The sequence below is a fragment of the Mesoplodon mirus genome (assembly GCF_964341445.2).
Source record: "Mesoplodon mirus genome assembly, chromosome: 3".
NCBI classification, from domain to species: domain Eukaryota; kingdom Metazoa; phylum Chordata; class Mammalia; order Artiodactyla; family Ziphiidae; genus Mesoplodon; species Mesoplodon mirus.
In genome coordinates, this window is record NC_138978.1 from 101800261 (window position 1) to 101824694 (window position 24434).

The 24434-nt window shown below is 43.5% G+C and overlaps 1 protein-coding gene across 1 annotated transcript in view; it reads right to left on the bottom strand.

The window, feature by feature from the left end:
- VAV3 (vav guanine nucleotide exchange factor 3) overlaps positions 1 to 20921 on the bottom strand; it is a 404602-nt gene extending 383681 nt beyond the window's left edge. The window contains exon 1 of the mRNA XM_082613120.1: positions 20433 to 20921. Coding sequence (XP_082469246.1) covers positions 20433 to 20636 — 204 coding nt within the window. The 5' untranslated portion in view covers positions 20637 to 20921. The remainder of the gene's footprint in view (positions 1 to 20432) is intronic.
- Positions 20922 to 24434: the final 3513 nt, after the last annotated feature.

The following is a 24434-nucleotide window of genomic DNA, read 5'->3' on the forward strand; positions in this document are numbered from 1 at the left end:
TTTCAGTCTACCATTGCTCCTTTTCTGATAAGATCAAGCATATGTTTCAAACCACTCTAGTACCTCCTTGATTTCCTAAGAAAACCTGACCTCTAAAATCTGAGCATTGCAGGCACAGGACTTTGTAATCATCGTTTTAGCATTTGGCTTTGCAATAATTTCACTGACTCACTGGTCTATCTAAACCCAAGAATGTAGCATATGCTTAAGTAAGGATGTTCCTCTTCCTTTGTATTTGCTTCTTAAGAAAATCTACAACTCTTCTATAGGTGAAGCCACGGTTCTATGATCCAATGGTGGGAACTTAAGTAACAAATCCAGAGCAAATCTAAGTCATGTTTCACAGAGCAAAGGAACCTATTATGAGTGTCAGAGCACTGCTTCTGTCCCACTAGGCACTGTGTGCCTCAGCTCCCTCCAGGGCTGTCTCTGAGGCCTGCCCAGCTGCAGAGATAGCGCTTTCCTGGTCTGCTCGAGCTGGGTGGGTAGGTCAGTTAAGGTTGGTCATATGATAGGTGGTCTATTAAGATCTTAGATAAACAACAAAAACGTACGTACGATTATTCTCTCCAGGGCCTTCCTCTGTTTGGCCTGGAATGAAATTAACTGAATGTGATGAGGCCAATTTATCACTTCCTACTTTAGCCTCATTCTCACAATTCAAAGGAGGAACCCCACATAACAGCGCCCTTGAAATTTTATCATTTTTGCAGTTTGAAGTCCTGGCCTGCAGCTTTGACTGAAACACAGTAAAAGCAGCAAGTGCTAGCTATTCCACCTGAAATAACTAAAAAGATCCAACCCCTTCCCTGGCCTCATCTGCAACAGAAATCCAAGCTGAACCCGCAAAAAAAACCCAAAGTACATACAAGTGCCTCAGCTCACCCAAACAGCCCAGTGAGGATCAGTGCATCCTGCACTTGCTAAGGCCTAAAGCCCCATCACAAACAGCTGTCTGGTGAAGTCATTTGCCTGTGGGCTAGGCCATGACAAGCTTCACAGTCCCTCAAAGGCAAAGCAATAAATGTTCCCCTTTCCTGTTGAGAAACTTAATGAGCAATAGATAAAACAGATACAGAAATAAGATGAATATGTGAACTTTTTATTGATAAAAGCTAATATATATTGGAAAGTGTGGCTTAGGGATGCATGTTCTCCTCTTGTTCCCCTCCCCCTCCAAAAAATACTGTAAGCCTCCGCCTGGACATAACCTGCCCTGCTTAGCCTACCTTATGAACGAGAATAGACCAGAAAACCGCCATCCTCTTTGCAAGTAAGTAGGTCTCAGAAAGAAGATCCAGAAGAGGTTGAGCTGCATGTACGCAGGTACTACTCTTAACACTATAACAGAAGTTTTTCCATAGGGAAACAAAGGATGGGGAGAGAGCTTATCCTCCAAAATAGACCTCGCTTATCACTTGAACTCTGTTACACCTTCAGTGCCTAATCAGAGTTGTGAATATAGTACAAGTTCCATAAATCCAGAGAATGAACTCTACTTCTGAATGAACAAAATGCAGTTTTGCACTTGCAGAAGTTAACGGCATAATATAAAATAGTTTGCACTTCTGGGAAATGCAAGCCAAAATGGTTGGAGGTCTCAAGTGCAAGGAAATGGACCGAGTATAATCTAATCTCTTAGGAATGCTCATCTTCGCCAAGTCCTTCTGCTGTTTCTTTGGCTCAGGATGCTTCTGTGCCTGGCCTCGATGGCTCAGGTAATGTTATTACAGGTCTTGGATGAACAGTGTTGGAGAAGGTGAAAGACTGCTAGATGCTAAACTATGCTTGACACAAGAATGTGCCCTCTTCTCTTCAGACTTGCCCGCATGAACATGAAATATCATATAAGAAAAAAGCAAGCAAGATCTTAACTACCAGATATATTCAAGTTTTTAAAAGGTCCTTGGAAAACACCTAGACAATTTAATTTCACAGAGCAATTTGAAATCACAAATGCTTTTTACAAATTATACCCAAAATTATTCTCTCCTGTGTTTATTGCTAATAATAAGTTACTACATATTTAGTTATTTATACATTCCTAAAGATTTACTGAGTTCTCCATGCTGGGCACTGTGCTGGTCCTCAGAATTCAGCAGTGAGTAAAATCTCAGTGGGCCCTGCAATCATAAGGCTTAGGTCTAGCAGGAAAATCGGTCCTGAAGCAAATATCTCCGCCAATGATGAGCTGTAAAAAGGAGAATTTAAAAACCAAGAAACAAGACAAAATGGCAAGTCTCAAGTCTAGAAGAAAAAAAGCGGGGTGACAAATTCTGGTAATGGAAAAACACCCAAGATGGCTGCAGCAGAATGAACAAGAGAGAGAGGGGGAAATTGAGGCTGGAGAGGACGGCAGGGTCAGATCACAGAGGGCCCTATGCAGGATTTTGGATTTCACCCTCAGAGTACTGGAAGCTTTCTGAGAGTGCTAAAAGGGTGCCCATGATCAGATTTATGTTTTGTTTTGTTTTTAAGACTGAAGATGCAGTTGGGAGAACACACTGGCATAAGGTATATACCAATTCAGAGGAGGCAGAGGTCCAGGTGAGAAATGATTGAGCTGGGGAGGAGCACAAACGGGCTTAAGACAGACAGTGAAGGCTGAGCACGAAACACCTTGCACCAACTAAGTAGCTGACAGTTATTGTGAGGTAGCTACTTATAACCCAGGTTACAGATGAGGAAACAGACTTAGTAAGGTTAAATAATTTGCTCATTCAGCAAATAAGTAGCTGAGATACGAATCAAATCTAAATGACACCAGAGTCCTTGTTTTTAACCAAGACTTTGGAAATTTGCCCTTTTTTGTCCATTAAAAATATTTCTCTACAAACTGTCTGCCAGTATGTAACAAGAGCTGCAAAAATGTTTATATCCTTTGACCTGGAAACTTCCCTTTGGAAAATAAAACTGAAAGAAATAATCCAAGCAGGGGAGGGGCAATAATCTGTACAAGGGCATTTATAATCATGCTATCTATAAATGAGAAGAACTGTAAGTAACCCAAGTGACTAATTATATAAACAGGGAGCATATTAAGAAGGCAGATTCGTCATCATGTTCACAGCTACATACTACTCCATCATCACTTCTTATGTGATCCTGAGAAAGTACTCAGTCTTTTCTAAAATATTCAGCTGTAATGATTAAGTTCTCTTAATGAAGCTCTCAACCACCTAGGGAAACTTGCATTAATAATACTAAGCACATGGGCCTCCCTGGTGGCGCAGTGGTTGAGAGTCCGCCTGCCGATGCAGGGGATACGGGTTCGTGCCCCGGTCTGGGAGGATCCCATATGCCGCGGAGCGGCTGGTCCCGTGAGCCATGGCCGCTGGGCCTGCGCGTCCGGAGCCTGTGCTCCGCAACGGGAGAGGCCACAACAGTGAGAGGCCCGCATACAGCAAAAAGAAAAAAAAAAATAATAATAATAATAATAATACTAAGCACAGTTGTATTTAGTGGAAGAATTGTTATTACCGCTCTCTGATTATGAGTTTATAACGCGCAAAGCTCTGAGGCAGTAACCTGTCATACCTTACCTCATCTAATCGTAACAACTTGCAGCATGGATGGTGCTGCTCTCAACAGGCAGCTGAGGAAACAGAGAGGCGAAAGACCTGCCCTAGATCATACAGTTAATTAGTAGCACATCCAAAACCGGAACTCTAAAGCCCGTGTCTTCTTCCCTATACAATGCCACCCCCTGGTTATCAGAGAAAAGTGGAGGTTCAGATAAGTTGAGCAAACTGAGGCTCAGAGATCACAAAGCTAGGTAGTAACAGAACCAGATTTTGAATGCAGGTCTCCCAATTCCAGGTAAAGTGTTGTTTTTCTACTTGTGTCACAGTTGTCACATATGAGATCACCAACAGATAGATAAAATTATGTAAATTACATCACTTTAAAAGCTACAATATTCTAAAGATTCTTAGATTCAATTGGCCTAAATAAAACAGCTGCAGGGCTTCCCTGGTGGCGCAGTGGTTGAGAGTTCGCCTGCCGATGCAGGGGAAACGGGTTCGTGTCCCAGTCCGGGAGATCCCACATGCCACGGAGCGGCTGGGCCCGTGAGCCATGGCCACTGGGCCTGCACGTCTGGAGCCTGTGCTCTGCAACGGGAGAGGCCACAACAGTGAGAGACCCACGTACCGCAAAAAAAAAAAAAAAAAAAAAAAAAAGTCTGCAGAAAGATAGAATACTACAGAAAAGAAAGATTTGCCAAAGACCAACAAAAGATTATCCATCCAAAAGAACTGTGGGAAAAGCCCTATATCATGAAAAGATTAGATGGGGTGGGAGACAAAGGGCCTCCCATTATTACTAAGTGCCTTCTGTGTCCTAGTGCTGTACTAGATATTTTGCCATCAGAGTTCACCTGCTCTTCCCACCACCCTGTAAAGAAAGATTAGGAAAAATTCTATTTCACAAGCATGAAAACTAAGATGGTGGCAGATGAAGGGATTTGCCCACAATCACTCAGCCAGTGGGGTATGATTTGAACCCAGGCCAGTCCGATGCTAAAGTCCACATTTTTTCAATATACCACACTGCCTTCCACTGCAACACGACTGGCAGAATTATATTATCCTTTGATTAAAATGAAGCACACAATAATATCTGGCATTCTTGTCCAAACAATATTAAGGCTAATGTTAGGGATTCATTAAATAGTCACTCAACAGCCATTCACAGAAACACTCACTCTGTGCCAGGTATGAGCTAGGAACATAAAGTTGAACAAATGGTCCCAAATTTCATGGAACTCTAGGAGAAATAACATGTCTCGGTGTCACCATTAATGAACATCCATACTCTTGGGAGTGTGGGACACATTTGTGTCATCTGGATTGAAATGGCAAAATATCAAGCTCTCTTAGGAACTGAGTGATTCTGGATGGCTAAGTTTCTGGATAGCTGAGAATTTACTCTGTTAAGCAACAGATCTTCGATTTCACAATTTTTATTACTTAACCATTTCTCAATGCTTTGTCAATTCTCCCAGGGCATTCTGAGCTCCAAAGTCTGAGATCTTATACTCCCCATTCTCAGTGATTCCCCTTTACTATTATAGCCAATGGATGGATGGGTAGATAGATGGATGGGAGAGAATAAGGTCTTTATAACAAGTATTTCACATGAGAAATTCTGAACTTAAGCACTTTCCAATCTTTCTTAAAGAGTACTTTAAATCTGTTTGTTTGTTTGTTTTTAAGGAATAACACGATTTAAACTTCTCTTGAGGAGCTGGGTCATTATTAGCATTCTGTTATGAGAAAAATAATGTGCTATGATTCAGAAAACCAAGTAACCTTGGGCAAATCATTGCATATATTAGGAACCTTAGACTGCTCATTTTTAAAATGAATTCTCTGAGGACTTTTCCAGCTCCATAATTGTATAACTCTTTGAACAATAAAATTAGTTACTATAATGGTCGATTCAAACAAAACTATCCTTCTCCAGAGCCTTGTGCAGTATGTGAATTAGTTTGGCTGCATTCTCCACAGTGCAAGATTAACATGGTTTTTGAGTTCTTGAGTCCATGATTTATAGTTTTTACTATTGCCAACCTAACTTTCAGCTCTCCCTCTTTCTCATTTTAACTTGTAACCTGTAATCTCCTTCAACTTAAAAAAACAGAAAACAAACAAACAAAAAACAGGCTTAATGAAAAGGAATGGAACCTACATTTATGAGTACCTTCCAAGTGACAAAATATGCAATACTTCAATTAATTTAATCTGTATAACACTACAAATAGGTATTATCTCATTTAATAAATGTGGAAACCCAAGATCAGAGTTGCCCAAGACTGTCAGTGGCAGAGCTAGGAGTCAAAGCCAGGTTGATGTATCCAGGGCCCACAATGCTGTGTAGTAGAATAGGGAGTAAATTAAAAGTCCTCAGCCTCGAAGTCAGAATCTAGGAACTCTAATGGTTACATAAATTAAGCTTAGCTTATTGCATTTACATGAAGTTTAAGACATTCATTTTATCTCTTCTTTGTAGAGAAGGGCTTTATTATATTTTTTTAAATAATAAGTGCTATTTTTCTAAGCACTTTTTTACTTAGCTTATTTTATATAAAACCCAGGAGGGCTTTAGGTAGTTATCAAATGGGCAAGGATGCCAAAAAGCTTAGTGCTAGCTAGGTAAGAAATTAATTTACATGTATTATTAAAACTGGTGAATCATGTATTAAACACTGAAGGGAAAAAATTAAACCCTTTACCAAATTTTACTACCTTTCTCTTAACTAAGGTCATTAAATATAACTATATATTCGAAAAGACTGAAAACTCAGTAAGGTTTAACTATCAGGGCTGCTGCATAACTGCGCTCAAGAATCCAGCTTCATGTTTTAGAATCTACTGGGATGGAACTGATAAACAGCAATTATGTCACATTCTTTCCTTAAACAGTGTCTCTGGAAGCACCCAAATCTTTTCATGTTGGTGCTCATTCTGAGCTCCAGAAATCTCAGTTCTTGCTTCCCCCTCACTGCGGATGAATAGCTGTATTCTACTGAATCTCCAAGTACAGTTTATGGGCAAATGAAAGACTCTATTGCCAAGTACTCTGTCATCATAAATAATCTGAAGTCAAGCATTTCTTGTGTGGCTGCCTATGAACTAAGCTAACTAAATTTCTCTAGCCAACAAATACTTTCTCATATTTGCAGGTCAAATGCCAGGGAATTTAATAATCTTCTGCTGAATCTCCACTTTGGAGTATCAATAAGTGATGGATTATTCTAGATCCACGTTCCTTTGTTGTCAGGCACCACATATACGATTAAGTGAATGTTGCACTAATTGAATGATAATATTACCATAAAAGAAAAGGCTTACTAAAATAAGCAGACACTATGAGCTGGTTGCCTGGGGGCACATACAGCCTCAGACCTGCTGGGAACTGATAAAAATGGCTTGAGAGCTTCTGGTTTGTCAGTGGATGTTCACTAAAGCACACCCCTGGGCTCTGCAGACCACAGACCAAAAGAAGTACTGCTAGTGCACAGAGTTTAACTTCTCAGTGTTTTCATAACACCTGGTTGCCTCTGGGATTTTCATTGATTAAATATTCCCTACAAGACCCCTTGGTAGTCAGAAGGTCAAAAAACGTACAAATGTAACTTGTAAAGTTTGGAACAGTTGCCCCCTCTCATGACAGTAATAATGGTCACCATCATGGGTAGTGGATGAGATAGACTGAGGCCAAGTCCAAACTCAGGAGGGCTGGGTGGTAATGATGAGAACCAGGTGAACTTGCAGGGACTGGGGGAGAGTCAGGGACTCATGGAGTGTGGCTTTAGAGGGTCGGCCATCTGAGTGAGGGAATGAGAAGAAGCCAAAAAGACAAGGGGCATGGCAAAGAGGTGAGAAAAACAGCATGAGGCTACAGTGAAGCTGGACAGTAAAAACAGGCTGGTGTGCTGACGTTGACAGCTCTCTTCAGCTCACACGTGAGAAGAGGAAAGCCCGTGGAGAAGGATGCTCCAGGCTGGCCCATCTGAGGTCACAGAAGGTGAACGGGATTTGGGGTGAAAGTGGAATAGCTGACCGCACAGATCCAGACAGGACTTTGGAGTATACAGCCAAGGACAAAAGGACCAGGGAAGGAGGAGATGTCTATCAACAGAAGAGCACAGGGAGGATAAGGAAAGGTTCTGACAGGTGGGAGGGAGAGGTGGCAAGCCAGGAGGCTAGAGGCAGAGTGAGCAGGCCTCCAGCTCTCCGTGATGTACTTTACATGCCCATTAAGCAGTCTGACTCCGTAGTCTCTGCTCCCTCAGCTTTTAAGATATTCAAGAGAATAGGCCATCCTCTGATGCTCCAGGCCACACACCAGGCAGACGTAATTGAACATCTTCACGGCCAAATGCCAACGGTACAGCCCTACTCCGGTAGTAACGTTATCAGTGCTCAGAATAACTGCCTTCTTTGGGGACATCACCTAAGTCTGAATGTCTTTGTACATCCTCCGTCTCACACACACTCTCCCCACCTAGTTTTCTTTCACAAACCTTCTTCCTCTCTAGTAACCACTCATGTCTGTCCTCTTCCGGGTCTCATCTCTCTCAGCCAGCTGCGTGCACTTTTGCACCGGCCTTGTAGCATCCAGTGACTTACTTCCTTTCTCATTTTTGAAAAAGCCTCACTCCAGGGTCAAATCTGCTTTCTCCCAACCCCTCAAAAGCAGAAACTCCGTGTAACGTATCTTTGTGCCTTCAGTGCCCTGCACACAAGAGGAGGAACTAGACAAACGTCTATGGAAAGGAGAGATATACCATGGGCCAGGCACACATAATCCATTCCGTGATGTTAACGTCATGCCCTGAACATCAGCAAATCAACAATGCATCCAAAAAAGCATCACCCACCTACCAAACATTTACCATGCCCATCACTCTAACTCAAGTCTCCCTTCCCATCCCCCCACTTTATAAGGGCATGTCTGAGGTAAAATCCATGCTGTGTAGCCTAAAAGCAACACAGGGTCAGGGGCTGAGTTTTATTCACCTTTGAATCCTCAGCATCTACTACAAAGCCCAATATTTAGCAGACAAATGGATAATTTGATTAATCAATCAATCATATGCACAAATTTCCATGAAAATAGAACCAAACAGAAAGCAGAAGAGCTTTGAAACTACCAAAAATCCAATAATCCACAAACTAGATAATCAGACTCTAAAATAACTGAAATCTGGTTTCATTATTTTAGATGTTTCTATTTTAAATACAGCAAACTTCAGTGCAAAATAATAATGTCATTTTACATTTGCAGAACAGGCCCTGCTTTCTCCAAGCATGTTCCCAGTCATTTGCTCATGCAATTCACCATCTATCAGCTGAGCTTGGTAGCAGGAATGGGAAACTTCACTGAATTTGGAATTAGGACAATTGGACTCAAGTCCTGTCTTTACCACTTCCTATCCGTGACCTTGAGAAAAGTCCTTTAGCCAGTGCACATCTCAGTTTCCTTCTCTGTAGAGCAGAGATAAGACCTTGTTCTTCCTGCCTCTTATGAGGATCAAGGAGGTGGGGGGAGAAGGAAGGAAATAAAATCTTGCCGAATACCTACTATGCCCAGGCATTTTACATATATTATTGAATTCTCACCACATCCTGCAAAGTAGATTTTACTATTTCTTGCCTATTATAGGAGGAAACTGAGACTCAGCAAGGAAACTAACAATTCTATGACCTTGGGAAAGTTAAGTACCAGAGCTGGGATTTAAACATTTCTGGCTTGTCCCAAAGCTCTCCTCATGAAAGGTGATGCCTCCTAGGTGGGGGAAGGGTAAGCTGGGACGAAGTGAGAGAGTGGCACGGACATATATACACTACCAAATGTAAAATAGATAGCTAGTGGGAAGCAGACGCATAGCACAGGGAGATCAGCTAGGGTGCTTTGTGACCACCTAGAGGGGTGGGATAGGGAGGGTGGGAGGGAGATGCAAGAGGGAGGGGATATGGGAATATATGTATACGTAGAGCTGATTCACTTTGTTATACAGCAGAAACTAACACAACATTGTAAAGTAATTATACTCCAATAAAGATGTTAAAAAAAAAAAAAAAAGGTAATGCCTCCTAAGTGAGACCTAAATATGTGTAAAAAATTTAGCTGGTTTTTAGCCCATTGCCGTATATGTAAGTATTTTCTATCACTGCTGTAAGTATGGAAGGTGGAGACAAAGAGAAGCAGGTATTTGCTAAGGTCACATGTCAGATACAGAGCTGGGACTAGAACCTGGGTCTCCTGACTCCTGGCCTGAAGTCTTTTCATTAAACCACACCCCCAGGAAAAGGCTCCTGACGTTAGTGGGCACAGAGGCATGATGCTTGTTTATTCAGGCCAGCTGTTCCAGACCTATTTTAAGACAAGCACTTTGAAAATCATGGAAGGTGAGTATCAAGTGTTTCATTAAATATTCCATATTAATTGACCCTTTAGGGCACTCCCCTGTGAGCAGCATATGCTGCCGGCTTCCTGTTAAGCAAACCGCTCAAAAGCTGACTACACTTCTTGCAACACATATTTTGAAAGCACATTCAGATAGCAGCATAAAATACAATTCTAAAATAGTTTTTCCATGAAATTCAGAAGTAGCTGCTTCCTTCGCTTTTCATGGTTCTGTCCTGTAAATGCCTGAGACTGGGGAAAGGCAGAATGTGAATTTGTGACTGTCCTTAATACCATTCAGGGTCTGTGTTAACAGGGGAAAAAAGAGTGGGATATAACATTCCAATTAACAGCTAACAATAGATGCCTGTGAATTTACAAGAAGAATGATTATAATACATAAAAGGGAAAAAAAGACAATCCCTTGAAAACATGCCATTTAAAACAATGGTGTTCCTGTTGCCCAGGGAAATGTAAGCAGTCCTGACCCTGCTCAAGAGTAGGGCATTAAACTATGTGCTCGAGACCAGCTGTCATGAGGCACAGTGTTAAAAGGCCGAAAGGGACCAGCATACACTCATTTTCTCCTTTCCTTTTGTTAACTTTCCTTAGTTTTTCTATCTGCTTTTTTCCTTTCCCCACTGTATACCTGTCAAAAGCCTATCTCCCATTTTATACTGATTCGTGTGATAAATGTGTATAAAACCATCCAGTTGATACATTCAATACCCTAAACCAAAATTATTACTCAATATCCAACTCAGTATGGAGGTGCTATAATCAACAGCCACAAAACCAATGACAGCATTCATCCACAGGAATGCCACGAGAGCAAAAGAGAGTGAAAAAAAAAAGAAAAATTCCTCACAGTTCACATTCAGATATGCCAATAGCCTTGTGGATGGGAACTCAGTTCACTATAAATGTTTTCATTCTAATCTTGCCTCTACCACCACTTGTTAGTACAAGTTACTAACTCCTCTTAGCCTTGGAGAGTATGGCGGGGATGAATATCAGCGCTCGTCTCATGGTGTTGTGATGACTGGATGACATAATGCAAGGAAAGTGTTAACACACTGCCTGGAGTGTTTCTGCAGAAACAGTAGTAATAATTGTAGTAAAAGTAGTAAACATTTATTGAGCATTTGTTATGTGCCAAGCATAGGGATAATTAGTTCATTTAGTCCTCACAACCACTCCAGGAGGTGGGTTCTTTTATCACGCCTGCTTTTGAGATGAAGAAGTTGAAGAACACACAGGTTCAGGCACTTTCTGGAAGTCACTCAGGTGGTAAGTAGCAGAGTAATGTTATCTGCTATTATTAGTAATGCCACTTAAAGAACAGATGTTTTTGGTTTTTAATGAGATAGTGCTTAGCACATCTTATTATATTTTATATAGGTGTGTTTGACGAGGTAGTAAACTAAGAGTTATCATTTTCAATAAATTTCATTAATGCCTACTTATGTATGCATGTTTCGTATGAGTCCCTGGGTCAAATTCTAGAGATGTATATAAATGTAAAAGCCTATGATAGCCTCAAGCAGGTCACAGCCTGGAAGGGAGAGAGATAAGAAAAAGATTGCAAAACAGTGTAAGGAATGCTGCCCTCCACCCATGTACACTATACAGCGTGGCACAAAGTAGTAAGTGATCAGCCACACCTACAGAAGGAGTTAGGTGGCCCTCACTGCAAAGGGCCCTTGAACCAAGTCTTCCTTCAGACTAATGAGAAAGGACCCTTCAAGTAGAGAAACAGGCAAACGCAATAGCAGCATAGTTCATTTGAGAAGCCACGAAAAGGTCAGGAGCGCACAGTTGAAAGAGCTTTGAGAAATGAAGCAGGACCAGCCCACGGGTCCCTGCAATGCTTACCAAGGAGCTTGGATTTTATCCCATGGTCCATGGGAACAGTTATAAGGAGGTTATACTGACCTGCCCCAGTAGTTCAGGTCAAACTTTAGGAGTCCTTAGTCACTCTCCATCATACCCAATGCTCATCAGCAAGTCTTTGTGGCTCTACCTTGAAAATGTATCCTGTGCACGCAAACAAAAAGATCCAGGAGAGAACGGAAGATGTAGGAAAGCACAGAGATAGAGTGAAGGAGGAACTGGCCTTTGCTAGGAGCATTGATAATTCACCCACAGAAGAGGACAGAAAGCATCGTCTACAGGCAAGATGCGGGAAGGTGGGCGCCTGAGGAAGCTCTCCTCTGACTGTGTCTGTTTTCTCGGTGGAATAGGAAGCAAGATCACCAGTTGAGAGGGAGAATGAAGATGCAGGTTCAAGAAGAAAAGGTACCAGACAGGCATCTGGGAGAGTCAGAAATTGAACGGTCTAGGGCAGTTTTCAAATTGGTCTCAGTACCCCTTTACACTCCTAAAAAAATAATGAGTGAGAATCCTCAGCAGCTTTTATTTATAGGGGTTATATCTATCAACACCGAACATACTGGAACTCTAAAATGAGAAATCTTTAAAACATACACAATCACAGGTCAGCAGCAAGTAGCTTTTGGAAAACTCCACTATACGTTCGTGGGAAAGGAAGAGTGAGAAAAGGCAAACAGTGTCTTAATAATATTATTAAAAGAATGTTCGGGGCTTCCCTGGTGGCGCAGTGGTTGAGAATCTGCCTGCTAACGCAGGGGACACGGGTTCGAGCCCTGGTCTGGGAGGATCCCACATGCCGTGGAGCGGCTAGGCCCATGAGCCATGGCCGCTGAGCCTGCGCGTCCGGAGCCTGTGCTCCGCAACAAGAGAGGCCGCGACGGTGAGAGGCCCGCGCACCGCGATGAAGAGCGGCCCCCGCTTGCCACAACTAGAGAAAGCCCTCGCACAGAAACGAAGACCCAACACAGCAAAAATAAATTAATTAATTAATAAACTCCTACCCCCAACATCTTCTTAAAAAAAAAAAAGAGAGAATGTTCGACCTTAGGGAACCCCTAAAAGCATTTTAGGGACTATCAGAGGCCTCCAGATCACACCTTAAGAATGTCTGGTCTAGAGACATGTCAGATGGCTGGGTTGCCTGAGGCGCCCACCTGAGGTTAGGGATTGTGAATTTAAAGTGCGAGCACTCAGGTGGTATGGGTTTTCCTCCATCCATCAGGTTCAGCAGCTGAATTGCAGGTAGGGAGTAAGTAGAGAGTTGGATTTAACCAGGGTTATATTTTACCCAAATGAGTATCACCAACCAAGAGAAGCTAAGGAAGTAACTATAATGACCATGGTATTTAAGCTGAGTAGGAGGGAAATGAAGACATGAAGGCAGTGAAGAGGTGGTGGGACCAACAGTTCAAAAGATTGTTGAATTTTAGGTATTAGTAGAATAATCCAGAAAGGAAGGATTAGTAAGAGAGTAGGATGCTTGAAACAGAATACGGAAGGTAACTAGTAACAACTTCAAACTCAACATCCAAAACTGATTGTGCCCCTTTCCCTTTGACATCTGTACCTCCTCTCTATTCCCCTAGCCACCCAAGCCTGAAACCTGAGGCTCATCCCAGATACTTTCCACTAGTACTGCACCTAAGAAGTCCCAAAGCCTGGTGCAGTACAACTCTTCATTCTCTCTCATCTTTCTCATGCTTCTCTATGCTTCCACTCTCACCCCTTCTCTGGCCTCGCATCCACCGGCCTCCTCCTCCCCTAACTGAGCTTCAGCAGGAGTCTTTCTCATGCCCAGCTCCACCCCATCCAATTCATCCTTCACTCTGCTGTCGCTGAACTTTCCACAGTGAACTCTGATCATGTGATTCTCATCCCTCCATCCAAGCAGTAACTGTAACCACAGAGGTGGGGGCATAAAACAGGCAGATACAGGCTGTCACCATGAACGTGCGGTCCATCAGGGTATGAAAAGGAGGTAACGCCACAGTGTCATGAGATGATACAGGGAAGAGGATACGAAAAAAGGCAACGAAGGAGAAAACTCTAAAATTCTTAAGGTATGTTTAAAGAGAAGCCAGCAAAGGAAGCTGAGAAGGAATACAAAAGGTACAAGAGGGACTTCCTGGGGGTCCAATGGTTAAGAATCCGCCTTCCAATGCAGGGGATCGGGTTCGATCCCTGGTTGGGGAATTAAGATCCCACAGGCTGCAGGACAACTAAGCCAGCGTGCCGCTACTACTGAGCCCGCATGCCGCAACGAAGATCCCACGTGCTGCAACTAAGACCCCACACAGCCAGATAAATAAATAAATAAATATTTAAAAGGTACGAGAGAACCGGGAGTATAGTGTGATGAGAGTTAAGAGTTTCGGGACAGAAGGAAAAGTCAATAATGTAAATTGCCACTGTGAGTTTAAGAAAAATAATCTAAAAAGAGTATGTTGTATTTGAAAATTAGGAAATCAGTGGTGATCTAGACTGGATCAATCCTATCTGCATTACAAACGTGATATAATTTTCCCCATCTTAAAAAAAAAAAAAGGCACTTGCTCATTTTGTTCACTCTGACAACCATGGGATTGCACCTCACCAATAAAGTTTCAGCACTTCAATCCTTTACCCCAGGCTTTGGTTCCTTGAGAGCCCAAGTTAAGCCATCAAGTATTCAGACAGAACAAGTGCTTAAGATGCCTGAGCTACTTCACATGAAAAGATCTTGATCGGTGTCAAGTTTAAATTTATGCTGGCCAAGAGAATAATCCAACAAATGGCAAGAGGTTACTGACTCCTGAGAAGAAAGGTTAAATAATGACATTATTTTCTGAACTGACTGGCTAAAAATATAACTGGCACACCACTCTTTTTGGACAATGACAGCCTTTTTTCTCTCTTCCGTATAACCCAGTAATCTTCACAGAGCAGTACCTGGGGTGGGGGTGGGGGGAGGGGGGAGGATGCAGACATGCATTTGGGAAGCACACCTTAATGCTAAAACTCATATAATCACAGTTTTAAAACAATGTACAGTTATGTATAGCAGAAATAAAGCTCTCTTTAACTTTAAGAAGTAGTAACAGCAATAAAAACCCAACTGTGTGTTAGGCGCTTGGAAGGAAATCCTGGGGACAAAAGTGATGAATTCTTTTAGAAATGCTGCATCACCAACACATGGTGCTCCGTGGAAAAAAACATTAAATATATTTCATTTATATTTTCTTATATACATACATATTTTTCCCACACATACACATATATACAAGTGGCCATATGATAAAATTTGTCTAAATCTTAAAAGAGTTCTTATAATAGGTATTAAATAAAAATTCTGTATGATAAGAAAACCCTCTTGATCTCTTTTCCCCTACTAGCCACTGCCCCATTTATCTGCTCTCTCCACAGCAAAATCACCCCCTAACACATGTCTATACTCGTGATCTAGATCCTCTCCCATTCGCCCCTCTTCTCCAGTGGAGGGTTTGCCCATCACATCCCAAATCTGTTTTTGCCAAGGTCACCAAAGAACTTCATATTGCTTAATACAATATTCTATCTTCAATCCTTTTTTCACTTGAAGAGCAGCATTTGATGTGTCTAATCACTCCTTCTAGAAACACTTTATTCACCTGGTTTGCTGGAACCATACTCTGCTGACTTCTCTCCTTCCCCGTGGCCATTCCCTCCCAACTCCTTACAGGTTCCCATCTCTCTACCCTTGACACATGGGTAGGCCCCATGGCTCACGCGTCTGATCTTTTCTTTCTACACTACTCCCTAGGTGATATCATCCAGTGCCGAGATTTTAAATACAACCTATACCCTGATGACTGCAAACTTTTCCTCTCCATCTCCAACTTCTCCAGCTGCCTGCTCAGCATCTAGATGCCTGCTGGGCATTTCAGACATAACTAGCTCCAGAGTGTCCTCCCCCTCTCCCTACCCCCAACCCCCAAAGCTCTTCTTCCTCCCATCTTCTCCATCTCAGTAAATGGCAACTCCATCAGTTCAATTCCTCAGGCCAGAAACCCTGGATTCATTCCTGGCTCCTCTCTTCTTCTCATACTGCTCATCTGATTCCATCAATAAACCCTGGCTGGCTTTATCTTCAAAATATACCTAGGGTTGGATTCCTTCTCACCACCTGCCCTGCTATCACTCTGGTCAGAGCCGCCATCACCACTTGCCCAAATGATGGCCTCAGCCTGACTCTTCCGTCCTGGCTGCTCTGTGGTCTATTCTCAACATAGCAGCCAGAGTGACCCTGTTGAAAAGGTAAGTCAAGCCACGTGATTCCTATTTCACCCAGGGTGAACGTCCTTACAATGGCCCACAAGTCCTAAAAATCTGGCCCCGATTTTCTCTCTCACTTCATCCCTACCACCCCTTCCCACATTCACTGTCCTCCAGCCCACTGGCCTTCTGGCTGTTCCTTCAGTTTACCCACCATTTAATTACCTCAAGATCTTTGCACTTGGTGTTCCCTCTGCCAGGAATTTTCTTCTCCCAAACATCCACATTCCTGCCTTCTTTGACTCCCTTCAGGTCCTGCTCAATTGGCATCTCCTCAGCGAAGCCTTTCTTGACTGCCTTCCATAAAATCAAATCACATTTCCCTCTAGTCCCTTACCCAGGTTCATCTCTCTTCACAGCACATCATATTCTACAGCCATTTATTTATTTATTGTCCCCCACTAAAATATAAGTCCTTTTAGGGCAGGGACTCCATTGAGTTTGTTTACTGCTCCATGCCAGTGCCTACAACAGTGCCTGGCACATAGTAGGAACAAACATTTGTTCAAGGAACCCTTGAAACCTGAATAAGTCATTTTAAGAAAATTCTAAGTTTATCTACACTGTACATAGTGGTCAGTAAATTTATCAAGTGTGTTATTCCCATCCTACGACATAATATAAAGCAAAATTGAAAATTACAAAATAGGAAGATTAAGATGATTTCATTGATGATACATCCATGGTTAATTATAGGCATTTATGGAGAACTTCTTAACCACCAAAAGTGACATCAAGCCCACAACCCACAGTCTTCCACGTTGCACCCCCAGTACAACTAGCACAGGGAGGCTCTTCTCTTCCAGAGTCATGTCTGTGCTTGGTATCCCAGCTAGAACACTCTGTTAGATGAAAACTAAATCTGTCTAGTACATACAGAGACCAGATTTCACGGACTGTGTGGATTTTCATGATCATCTGGGTTTTAACTTTTTTCCTTTATAATAAAAGGAATATGTTAAATGTGTAGCTAACTGTGATTAATGTTTACCACCTTAACTAATAAAAACAAATCTAAATCAGGGTTAAAAAAAAAAAAGGACCTATTTTGAACTAAAGAAGATTGTCGTCTTACCAACATAGCAAGACCCCAAAAAAGGCTGATGTCCACAGCCAACAAGAACAATTACTAAGTAAGAGAATCGGGGTCCCATGTATAATTTTATTTTGGAGGACAATTGATTAACTTAAGACTCCAAGATTCAAACCTAAAATTGTTTAATTATTTGCAGGGTTATTATTTTTTAACACAAACAAGACAGAAGGCTAACAAAGAGAGTGGAATAAATCCCACTCATTGGAGGTACACACTCTTATTGAAAGAGGCTATTCATAGCCTCTTTCTGAAAACTTAAAAACAATAAGCAAGGGCTTCCCTGGTGGCGCAGTGCTTGAGAGTCCGCCTGCCGATGCAGGGGACACGGGTTTGTGTCCCGGTCCGGGAAGATCCCACATGCCGCGGAGCGGCTGGGCCCGTGAGCCATGGCCGCTGAGCCTGCGCGTCCGGAGCCTGTGCTCCGCAACAGGAGAGGCCACAACAGTGAGAGGCCCGCGAATCCAAAAAAAAAATAAAATAAAACAGTAAGCAAGACATCTATACGCTAAAATTTTTTGTGTCAACATCTGTTCATAACAGTCTCAAATACCACAAAACTCTGAAGTGAGAGCCTCCAGTTTTTTCCTGGCTCAGAAGATCAGGTGCTAAAAGGAAATAGTTTACTTCAAGTTAATATCTTCAACAGAACCTAAGCTGGATGGACAGAATGAGTCTTAGACATGGCAAAAGCCACAAATACTAGTAATGACAGCTCTAAATTCAGAAGAGTAAAGTCTGCTGGGACGTATGTCAGGGTTTCACTATTAGGTTATTCACTATATAGTATGGGTAGAGCTCATGGCACAGAAGCCTTATAACCAGAAGCAGCCAGAACCTTCACCAAGAAAGATACGAGTAGTTAGAGGCAGAAATAGAGATGTCAGCCCAAAGGAACTTGTAGACCTTGCAACTGTTTTAAAATTTTGATTGTAACCTAGTACTCTTAATGTGACAATAGCAGAAAAAAATATTTTACGTAATTTTGCTAATAGTGAACACCTATTAAGTGCATAGTATCTGCTGGTCACTGTAGGCATGTTAAATACATCAATGAATTATTTAATGAAAACGTGCACTAAGTCTCATTTAAGGATTTAAAGACAACCTCTATAATACAAGCTCACCTGTCCAGCACTCAGCTGTTCAGAAACCTTATCTCTCTGCAATGTGGCCAAGAATCAAGAAGGCAACCAAAAGAGACATCACCATATTCAGGTACTAACTTTCCACGGTTTACTTTTGGGAGAAGCCCGCACTCACAGAAAATTACTGCACTGAATTTGGAACCAGAAAGCTCAGGGTTAAGAACCCAAAAGCACAACAGCCTAAGGAAGGTCATTCAGCTGTTTAGTTCATTATAACCTGGTGGCTTATATGATAGAACAGTGTAATAATTCCTTTAGGGCAAGGATCCTGAGGTGTTCATTGTGGTACTCCCAGTAGGGAATAGAGTTCTTAGAGCAGCATATGTGCTCAATTTTCATTAATGATGCTTATAATGACAATCCTTTGTCATCAAAAAGATTAAATTACATCTACTATATTCTACAAGGAGAAGAAAGAGCAAAGAAAAATTTTGAAAAAAATTTCATCCATTGTTACAATTCAAGTAAAGCTTAGAAGGTTGAAATAGGGAGATCCTCAGCTGTCCAGAATACTTCATTATTGAGAACAACTTACTGAACAGCCCCTAGGGGTTCCGGGCAACTGAAGTTTCAGGACATGAGCACAGTACTGTACTCCCTGCTGGGGGGCCAAGGCATCCTGAGGCCACAGGCCAGGTGGAAAATGGGAATCTGCAGACTGGATAATCACCTGCAGCTTCCTACAGAACTCTGTTGAGAGCAGCAACTCCCAGCTTAATGGAAATGTCTGTTAAACCCTTGGGCAGGATATCCTGAATTGGGACAACACTTAAGTGGTCCGTGGAGTTAGCAGTCACCACCCAGGCTCATGGGAGAGTACGAAATAAATTATCTCACTTCTAAAACCATATGGCTCTCACCACTTACAAGCCTGTTCTTTCTTGGGGACCACTGACCAGCAGGTTGAAGGCAGACAGGCAAGGGATGCAGAATTTGAGTTGCAGAGGGGCCCTGATGAAATGCTGACAGCAAGAAGAGAGGAATGTGTGTGCCCTAACTTTAGAAACATAATTATTCGTTATATAAAGTCAGTTCCGCTGTAAAAGGCACTGTTCTGGTTGCTAAATAGCTGAGGCTCTGTATCATTCAGGATTAGTGGTAAAGTGTGTCATGGAAGGGACTGTTTCCTCTCCCTTGTAAGTTGAAAGTGGTTTTTTACATTCTGAAAGAGAAAACAGATGTATTGACTTGTGTTTAACAGCTTTCTGCATGCAAACTTTCTGACGGGACCAAGAAACTACCATTCCACTGAGTTGAGACTTTTGAGTTTACTCTAGGGTGCACACAGCCTTCCGGAGTTGCATTTTTTTAACCCCTCAAAGAGGCACCTCCAGGAAAGGCTCCAGCCACAGGAGCCAAGAGTGCACCACACCACCTGAGCAACCACTAAATGAAGGAAAGCGGAATCTGGAGCGAAACTTCTTGTTTCCTGTCGCTGCTGGGAGAGACTAGACTTGCTCCTTCTCACATGGCTTAAGACTAGCTATAAACCCAACCATGTAGCTTGCCAGCTGGCCACAAGCTCAGGGGGCTTTCGGGGCAGCCGCCTTGTTGTGATCCCTTTTCCGCCCTTTGGCCAGTGTCATTCCTGTACAGATAACGGTACCGGAACGCCCTCCACTTCCTAGAGTCCTCTTTATGTCATGGTTCCGCTTTCAAGAAAACATGGGGACGAAACGCAAGGCAAAAGAACAGACTAAAGGCAAAATTACCCCCATCAGCTCCTTTCATGCCTCTCCATCGTTACTATAAAAGAGCTGGATCAAATTCCTTTCGTTGCCTCCCGCCACACACACGCGCACGCACACACACACAGGTAGGTGCAGGGGACCCTAAGACAGCTTGTTCCCGCCTCACAGAAAGCCCTTACGAAATCCTCATACCGTCTCAGGACGCAGGGCTCTAGCCTTCAGCTAAGGAGCTAAACCATCTCAAGCCAAGGTACAAGAAGCCGAAGTGGTCCTCAAAGCAGAAGGGTGCGAGGCAGGGGAAACCGAACGCACCTAGATGTTTGCATTTACACAAAGAAATTAGCCGGCTGATTAATGCGAGATGCCGGCTGGAGGCGGAGGCGCCCGCGCCGGCCTCCTTACCTGGGACATCTGCGGCCTCAGGTTGATCTCCTTCAGGTTGATGGAGTGCGCCCGGAGGTTGTTGAGCAGCTGGCAGAGCAGGACTCCATCGCGGAGGGTCTGAGCCAGGTCGAACACCTGCGCCGAGTCCCAGGTCACCCGGTGGTTGGCGGGCAGCACCTTGCAGTGGATCAGCCACAGCGCGCACTGCTTCCACGGCTCCATGCCCGACGGCTCCGGGACGCTGCCGGGCCGGGGCAGGCGGCGAGGATGCAGCGGCGGCCGCCGCGGTTCCTCCGCCTCCCCGACGCCAGCCGCGGTCGGCCCGTTCCCTGCGAGCGTACGACTGTGCGAGGGAGCAGGAGCCGCGGCAGGCGGACTGGGAGCCCCGCGCGGGGCTTGGTTCCGGTCTCGGCCCGGGTCCGCCGCCGCCCGACCGCCGCTGCAGCGAGTCCCGCGCGCTCTTCGTGCGCCCCGGCCGGCTCGGCGGCGGCGGCGACCGAGCACAGGCTTCCGACTCGCGAGCCCGGCGCCGGGCGACTGAGCATGCCCAGCGCGCCGGCCAGTCTCGCTGCCGTCTGCGAATCCCCAGAGGCGCGGGTGGGAGAGCGCGCGCCGCCCTGGCCTGGGGTCGGCAGCCTGGGCGGGGAAGGGGAGGGGAGGGGAGGGGAGGGGAGGGGAGAGGGGCGGCGGCGGCCAAGGAGATCCCAGGGCCCCCGCCTACCACGAGCCCTCAGGTTGGTGGAGCTCACCCAGCCCCAGGCGCCCTGGGATCATCTCTCCGGACGCCTCCCCGGTTTGGGGAGAGCGTGTCTGAACAATGTAATCCGGTGGGGGCTCCTGTTAGGACCTCCTAAACGGCAAGGGCAGTTTTTAAAGGGTCCGAGAGGTGCCAAGGATTAAATGGGGCATCCGGACTCCCCAGAGAAATGGAAAGAAAAAAAAAAAAAAAAGCAAACGGCATGTTGAGAACGCAACGCTTAAAGTTACAGAGATCCTTACCCCCTCACCCCCGTCCACCCTCTAAATTCTCTTCCCACAGATAGTTCCTGTTCCTCCAAGTTAGTTGCTCGTAAAGATGTTTTGGCACCTTAAAGTGAGTGTGTGGAGACGCCTGCTGAAACCCTTCCCCGCCCCCCGCCCCCCGCCCCAAGCCTATTTAGACGCGAGGTGTTTTTCACTTAGAGATGGTTTCCTTCTGCCCTTTCAGGCTCGGAACTGTTCGGCGTCGCAGTCCTAGCCCTTCAGCTGACAGCACAAAAACCTGCCGGAGAGAAATAGGCCTGTGAAACGCCCACGGAGCCACGGCGGCCACACTGCGCATGCGTGGGCGACGGGCCCGGGTTTGAGCTCAATTAATCTCAGTCCTCAGCTGCACCGGTTGGGCTAGGCTTTGGGACCCTTAGTGGAACATGACCCCAGAACTCTAGTGCTGGCTGAGCAGCGCATTCTCATTTCTTAAATTTTGGGGGGACTCCTAACTGCCCCTTTTACTCCCACTGCCCCTCAAAACCAAAAATAGTGTTTAAATTATTTATCGCAATATATTGCCACATTGAACTCTTACTGCTCTCTGTAAATGTGGTCCTGGGTCACCATTTAGAGATATATTCTTTTAAATTTTGAAAATAAAAATAAAATATGAAATCACTTGGAATTTTAGATCATTTTTTATTTTACTATTACATTTCTGTAGCTCAAATTTTCTATTGTGAACCATATTAATCTTATAAGCAGGTCAAAATGTTATTTTAAAAAGTATATCTGATCTGTTAAGCACAGGGGCTGCGTCCTTTCCCACTAGCCTGTGACAAGCATAGCACACTGTGTACACTGAGCGTTAAACAATAAATCAGCCTGAGGATTTCCTTTCCTCACGCTGATCCTTCCCCAGCAACTTCCTCTTGTGTTCAAACCAGATTGCATCAATGGTACAATGTTTCCTAACCTGTAATTTTGGCAAATAAATCATACAAAACTTTTTTGCTGTACACCTGAAACGAAGAGCATTGTAAGTCAACTATACTCCAATATAAAATAAAAATTAAATTTAAAAAATAAAATAAACTTTACATATGATCTTTAGAAACAAAATCTAACACATCTGAATCACTATGTAATACAAGGTCCTGCATAAAAAGAAATCAAATTAGCAAAGAAGTTTCATAAAAAAGGAAGAAATAGTCAACAAAAATATACATTTTGTTTCAGGTATCATCAGATCACCTTTGGGTGTTGTAGGACACTTCCAAAGCCCAAACAATATATATCAGGAGGCAGATCTGGGTTTAGAGTCTGAGCATGGCAAGTTTCTAGTAACATGACCTTGGGAAAATGATCTAATTCCTCTAACCTCAGTTTCCACATATGTAAAATGGGAAAAATAATATTCACCTCATAGTGCTGGCGTGAGGATCAAATGATACAGTGCCTTGTTATTCAAGATGCAGTTTATGGACTGACAGCATCACCCAGGAGCTTGTTAGAAACGTAGACTCTTGGGTCCTACCTCCACACCGAATGAATCAAAACCTACATTTTAAAAAGATCCCCAGGTGACATATATTTACACTAAAGTCTGAGAAGCACTGATATAATGCCAAGATATGCGATGCCTATCACTTAGTGAGAACTCAATAAACATTAATCAATAGCTTTTAGTTCACAAAATGGCAGCAATGACCTAATAAATTCTATTTAACTTTTTATAATTTATATATATTACATATATGACATATAATATATATATTAAAACTATAACTTCCAAACATAATATCTCTCAAGTACAGTAAACCAGAGAGTGGAGAGAAGGGCAACAGGAAAATATAAGGAAGGCCTATACGAGAAGGAGGCTGGTGGAAGTGCAGGCATCTTCAAGTAAACAAGGAGCTCAGTGGCAAAAGTCATGTGGAAGACAGTGTCAGAAATTCAAATGAGAACAAAAATGGCAATGGGCTTTTTTGAGCTGTCATCTGTGGTCCTTCCTTTAAAACCTTACACCCATTGACAATGACAATGATAGGGTACTAAATTCTGTCAGTGGCACCTCCTTGTCATTCCAGGGCCCCAGTGTTCCAATGAAAGCCATTCTGGCACACATGACATGAGACTCAGGACTCAGTGGTCCCACTGCCCTGCAGGCCTATGTGAGCACCTGAAGCACATCCACACTCTACCATTTACTGAGTGCCAAGCCCTCTGTTGAGCACTTCATGTACATTATCTGCAAGTTAGAGGAAATCACCACCACCACCACAATAGATGAAGGACCAAGATCAAAGGCATGAATCACCTTGCTCCTGGTTACAAAGCTCAGTAACAGCCTGAGTTTCATTGGCCTCCACAGCTATGCTGTTTCTGTTCAAAACTGCTCCCCATTGTAATAATTACCTTAGCAAGTTTAATTACTGGTTTAAATGTCTTTCTCCCTGCTAGACTGAAATACCTTGAAGGCAGGAATGATAACATTCACCTTCAAATTCCCAGAACCAACCTTGGTGCTTGGTGCACCACAAGCACTTAATAAATATTAGTTGAGTGAGTAAACGAATGAACAAATGAGCTATGTTGCCCGTTTTTACTCCCTCAGTTCTCTCTTCCTGGTAGAGCAAAAAGATCAGGAAGTATTCACACCGGTATTTGTTTCACCAGGTATCAGGGCCCCATGAAAGGAAGGTCCGTTGCTTCCTGTGTGTCTTGTTAGCATTTCTGGACCCTCCAGCATAGCAGGCAACCTGCTCCTCTCCAGCATGGCTCTTCGGTTTGGATCTTTGCCTCAGCCCTATACTTTATACAAAAGGGAAATGGGATGGGTGGCATCCTGAGCTGCAGGAAAGACAATAAATGATGGATGTCACATTCTAGGTCTCTTTCCATGTTCAAAATTACACCATAATCGGAAAAGTAAGGATTAGAAAATTCACTAGATTATGCCTCAGTCCTAATGTACCAAATGACTGAAGTAAAGCTGGTGAGAGCCACGTAAATCCACTGCTTGCTAGAACCTGTGTTGTCGCTCAATCC